Source organism: Octodon degus, unplaced genomic scaffold (assembly GCF_000260255.1).
Source record: "Octodon degus isolate 3935 unplaced genomic scaffold, OctDeg1.0 scaffold00089, whole genome shotgun sequence".
In the NCBI taxonomy this organism is placed as follows: domain Eukaryota; kingdom Metazoa; phylum Chordata; class Mammalia; order Rodentia; family Octodontidae; genus Octodon; species Octodon degus.
The window spans coordinates 4,656,790-4,662,680 of record NW_004524665.1 but is presented as its reverse complement, the minus strand read 5'-3'; the positions used below and the strand labels follow the sequence as shown (position 1 = coordinate 4,662,680).

Genomic DNA, 5,891 nt, shown 5'->3' with positions numbered 1-5,891 from the left:
AACCGGGGATTAAACTCAGGCCCTTGCACATGCCAGGCAAGCGCTTATTCTATTGAGCCATCTCCCTGGCACTATGAAGTTCTAATTACACACTCTCATCAAATTTGCTCAAGAAATGCAAATTGAGGGATGAACCAATAGCTCAGGGGATTAAAGCACTTGCTTTTTTTTTTTTCAGAACCAGGGATTGAACTCAGGCCTTTGCGCTTGCTAGGGAAGCACTTGTTCCACTGAGCCATCTCCCCAGCCCCAAAAGCATCTGCTTAGACAGGCATAGGCAAGAGGGTTCGATCCCCAGTGTGCAGTGCTGGCCCCACTGCCAGCGTGTGCTGAGAAGGTGATGCAGACTGGACAGGTGGCACAAGTGCGTAATCCCAGAGTTTGGGAAGCTGAAAACAGGAGGATCACTACAAGTCCGATCAGTGCACTGAGACCCTGTAGACCCTGTACTGAGTTACATAAAGAAAAAGAAAAAGAAATAGAAGGAATGCCCACTGCTTTCAAATCCTCACTTTTACAGCCAGCAAGTGACTTCAGTCCCTAGGGGGTCAGCACGACTGCACTGCACAAAGTCCTTCGTGGCCTCAGGACCATGCCGCGTTACTCTCTGCTTTGAAATACTCAAAGTGAAAGTCCACATCGTCCTCAATGAAGCCTGTTAACATGTTTCACTACATGGAATAGGACTTTTCAGATGTATGCCATAAGACCTCGATATGGGAAGACTGTCCCGCTTCACCAGAGTGAGCTCTGGGTCACCACAGAGTGCTGTGAATGGAACAGGGAGTTGGGAGCTGTGCAGAGGTGAACAGGGAGTTGGGAGCTGTGCAGAGGTGAACAGGGAGTTGGGAGCTGTGCAGAGGTGAACAGGGAGTTGGGAGCTGTGCAGAGGTGAGCGAGCGTACCGCATGTGCAGCGATGAAGGTGACTCAGCAGATTCCAAAGTCAGGGGAGGGGCGAGCAAGGAAAGAAGGAAGGAAATGTAAAAGGATGAGACTTCAACACTGGCAGGAAGAAAACACAGATAGATGACAGAGAAACATGATTGATAGACAGACAGACAGACAGACAGACAGACAGACAGACAGACAGGAAGACAGAGATAGACAGAGGGATATCTTATTAACTGACACAATTCTGGGAGTAAAAGAAAATTACCAGACTAAAGATAATTAAAAATTTTTTGAACTCTAAAAAAAATTTTCACAAAATTATTTGAAGTTAAAACTAAGGGGAGGCAGGTGACTTAGCCAATAAATAGCAGTAATAAAAGTGGAATCCTAGATGAACTGCAAGGAATATTCATTGAAAGATCAAAGGGGACTATATGAGAAAAAAAGAGCCACATGCATAGGTCTGGCTGTTTTATATAGAAAACTAAAGCCATTAAGCATCCAAATATCATGTGAACAAACATATGTGGATTATGGAAGCCATCATTAGGAGGAATGTTCATATCCAGAGACGGCTTCTCCTGAAACACTGGAGATGCTCAAGTCGGGAGTGTCTGTGGAACATCTCCCAGCGCGGCTCACACAGCAGCCACCTTCACACTGCACTCACAGGCCTCTAACTGAGCGGGTCCCCACCCAAACTGCTGGAAAGGTCGCTTTGCTCTGCTTCCACTGAGGTTCAGATCTCCAATAAGACATCTCTGCCTTTCCAGGTAGGACCATGAAGAGAGATCATCAGCAACTGCCCTTTGCTGACTCTTTTGTCTTTCCACAGAAAAAATCTGCAAGACGCCCTCGTGCTGCTGATTCACACAGCAGGCCAGGTCCTCTGTTTTGCAGAAGTTAAAGGAAATGACCCCATCTTGAAGAGGGTGACTGACACAGGGTCATCCTGGTGGAGTCACATCAAGGCTTGTTGGTCCCCTTACAGCCCCCCAGCCTTGCCTCTTAAGTTCACCAAACACACTGCAGGCATTAACTTCACTTAGACAAACACAGCCACTGCAGAGAAGCAAATAGTTTATCTTACAAAGGCCACTGGGAGAAAGAACTACACTGTTTGGAAAGACAGGTGATAACTAAACATTTGAAAGTAATTTGTAAAAGTTTTTAAGTGGAAGATTGATTGGACAGAGGCACCAGTACAGACCTGAGAGGACGGCTTCCTGCTCATGCAGTTGATGCCCCCGATGAAGACCATGTTGGGCATGATGGGCCTGGGGTATTCCAGCACAAAGTCCCATCTCATCAGCCACACGGAAGCATGGCTGAGAACATCCACCACAGACACCTCTCTCTGGAGCAGCTCAGAGGCCATGCTTGCATAGGAAGAAAACCCAAAGTGGCACAACAAATTAAAGCCCAGAGGATAGACCATGTTGTTGACTCTCTGCAGGAAAGTCATGTGGTCAGAGTATGTTGTGAGCCACTGTGGAACATAGGACAAAGGCTGCGGACACTGTGTGCCTTCAAAGTCCAGGCCACCAGCGAGGCCCCGTAGGAAAAACACAGCAGGAATATTCAGATACAGGGCCAGCACTGCCCCACAAGGAAAAACAGGGTCTGTCAGCACCACATCGAAGGAACTGGCCTTCAGTTGGCTGATCAGCGTACTGTTATGCAGCATCTGCACACAGGAAGTCAAATAGAGTTCAAAGAACTTCTGCATAGATCTAAGAGTTTTAAACCATATCTCCAGAATATTCTGTGCTTGTAAGATAAGTGTGCACTCCTTGAAAAAGTTGTCATATTCTTCCTGAGTATAAGGAAAGGAGAAGGAATTCAGGGTGAAGAAGTCATCTCCTCTGATGTGCAAGCTGACCTCCGGAGCCAGGACCACAGCCTGGTGGCCTCGGGAGTGGAGCTCTCTCACCACGTCCCTCATGCTGAGCCAGTGGCTGCCCTCCATGGGCACCACCAGCACTTTCCAACCCTCAGCCCACGGCATGACACACACCACAAGCAGCAGCCTCACCAGCCCTTGCCATGGCACCCGCAGCACTGTGGCCATGTCTCCAGAAGCCGACAACTCTGGCCTTTCACACAGACCAGGCTCTGCTTTGTCTTCTTCATGTTCACTCTTTTATTATGAGCAAAATGGCCTGTGATTGGAAGACGGGTGACCTTCCTATGTTAATCACTTCAGATTACCATCCTCCTCTTATGTCTCCCGCCAGGGAGTGATCGATCTTATCGCTTCTTTTCTGGTACAACTCCTCTGACCTCTTACTCTCTCTGAGTGGGACATTCGAGTTCACCCGTTATTCCTCTGAATCCTCATAGAAGGCTCCTATCTTTTTACATCTTCTATTCTGTCACTCACTTGCAGAAAGGCTGTCACAGACCTCTGAGGATTGAGCCATACCTTGGTTCCCAATGTTCCTTCAGCCCGAGCAGTGATCCGAGCCAGGAACTTTCCACCTTGCCTTCCTCTCACCAGCAACGTGGAATATAGCAGAGATCCCAGGATGTGGTCGAACCAGCTTGCACCAAACACCAAGGTGGCTGTTGGTGGTCTGACCTAGTTCACTTTGTACAGCAGGATATCCCTGCCGAGCTCAATCTATTTAAATGTCAGAGGCACATGGAGGGAGCTGGAGGATTGAGGAGAGCTGGATGGCCTGAACAAGAGACCTGATTGGGTGCTGCTGACAGGTCCACACTGTGCTGCGCATCTAGCCCATGGCAGTGAGTTTCCTGGCATGAGATGCACAGCTTAGAGAAGGCGTCCCTGCCGCACTCGGTGAAGTAAATGCTACATGTTTGGGGCATATTTTAAAAAAGTACATTTGAGGATCTTAATACATGAAGATTCCAGAATGGTCATCGTACAGGCCTGTGATTACTAACTTTCAGAGCGCGCACACTCACGCCTGCTAGAGAACTCCTCACTCTGTGGTAGGTCAGGCTGGGAACAAAACAACTTCACTGTAAACAGACATGGAAAAGTAAAGCCCAGAAGCGTTAGAGAGTAGAAGAGATTGAGAAATGTTGCTCTAGGATGAACCATCTGCCTCCACAGCAGAGGACGAAGGCATAGGAGCAAATAAAAGGGAGGGGGAATCCAGAGAACACAGGCAGTCTAGAGTGCAGAGAGTGGACCGAGATTGTGCACTGGTCAGGGCCACCACGGAACTGTTTTCCACCATACAACATGTAATTGTGTTGCATGAACTGAGGGCCCCTGGAGAAGGCCTGATCTCTACTGCTTAGGAGTCAAAGTCTTTTTCCAATCTCTGTGAACCACCGTAAACTTCCCCTCTGATTGGAAATGCCCTGATCTAGCACCTGTGCCCTTGGGAGCTCTTTCTGAACTTCGAGTTCTGCGTGCCCCAAAGTCGGTCAGAGGTGCTTAAGGAAAAGAAAGTCACTTTCCATTGAAGACTGTCATCTTGGGAGAGCACTGCAGGTACGCTATGGACATGAACTTGTAGGTCACTGATGGGCAGGAAGTTTCACAACAGCAGGGTTGGAGGTGGCCAGAGGAGGCGGAGCTTCAGCTGCCCCCCTGGCTTCCCTGAGGATGCTGACCCCGAGGGTGCTCCGTGCAGTCACACTGCCCCAGAAGGCAGTGCCTGGCATCAGCTCTGCCCTAAGAGGGCCCTCAAGAGAATTTTCCCATTCACTTTCTTCATCTGTTTCTTTCTTATCTTTCCTTTTTTACTTAATCTTTAATTTTTCTTCGTCTCTCATCTCCTTTCTAAATCTTTAGTTTGATCTTTCCTTACCCCTTGTCTTTTTTCCTGTTATGGTCTCCCTGTACGAACCTTTCCTTTCCTTTCATTCATTTTTAAATCTTTAATTCGAACTTCTCTTTCTCTTCATTATTTTCTCATTTATATATTTTGACACATTTTTTTTACGCTTTTATACCTAAAAATTCCTCTCTTCATTAAGTGGTATGATTTTCTATTGCTTGGTACTATTTTTGTCCATCTACTTATGTGGTTACTGATATGCATAGTTTACTCATTAGGTTGTTACCCTATTTAAAGACCAAGTTACTTTGTATGTCACGATTGTTCCTACCACGTGTGTGATGTTGTCTGAATGCCTCTTGAGATTGAGGCCAGTGCTGGGAGCATGCTAAGTTGGTTCCCTATTGCTGAGCTACGAGTCTGGCCTACATCAACAAACCTTGCTTTATGCAGCCCCAAACTGGTCTGACTAGAATGTTGGTGAATCGAAACAACCAATGAAAAACAACAATATGACCTGAACCAGGACCTATCTTGCTATAATCACTCTGCTATAAATGTTCTCACTTTTCCTATCAAAAGACACAGACCTCTCTGTGAGGTTGAGCAACAAGATGCAATGTTTGTTGTCTAAAATAAATTGCTCTGCTTGCAAATACATCCAAAGAATGCAGCTGAGAGGATGAAAATATTATTCTAGTCAAATGGATTCTGAAACCAGGCAGAAGTAACTATACATGTGGCCAAAAGAATAGACTTCAACAAAAGTGAGTTAAAAGATGCAAAAAGTCTACACAAATTGATAAAGTGAACAAACCATGATGATACTTGTTTTTTCTGATTAGTTAGGTACTGAATACAGAGGCATGTACTTTCATAAACAGAACTGTATGAGAAAGAGAGCCAGAGAGAGAGAGAGAGACAGAGAGAGGGAGAGAGAGACACAGAGATCCTAGCACAGTAATAATAGTTAATGCCCTCATTATGCCACTCACCCACTCAGGTATCCTCCAGACGTCCCCTCCCCCCCAAAGTCAACAAACTTTAGAGTTAAATGACTCTATAGGTCATTTGGACATGGAGACATTTACAGTGCTTTCCACTTCAATGCTACAGAATAAAAAGTATTGGGATTTTGTGTGGGTAGTTCCCATATTTGCACCCACCTGGGAAATTTAAAGACTTACAATGACCACATCAAAGAAGAAAAGTTAGAAAAGGGCAGGCATAGAGGTCAATA

At 46.2% G+C, this 5,891-nt stretch overlaps 2 protein-coding genes across 6 annotated transcripts in view; both read right to left on the bottom strand.

The window, feature by feature from the left end:
* LOC105742983 (UDP-glucuronosyltransferase 1-2-like) overlaps positions 1-2,992 on the bottom strand; it is a 6,587-nt gene extending 3,595 nt beyond the window's left edge. The window contains exon 1 of the mRNA XM_012516019.2: positions 2,104-2,992. Within this exon, the coding sequence (XP_012371473.1) occupies positions 2,104-2,964 (861 nt within the window). The 5' untranslated portion in view covers positions 2,965-2,992. The remainder of the gene's footprint in view (positions 1-2,103) is intronic.
* Positions 1-5,891, bottom strand: part of LOC101575991 (UDP-glucuronosyltransferase 1-8) — a 200,441-nt gene that overhangs the window by 49,939 nt on the left and 144,611 nt on the right. The window lies entirely within an intron of this gene.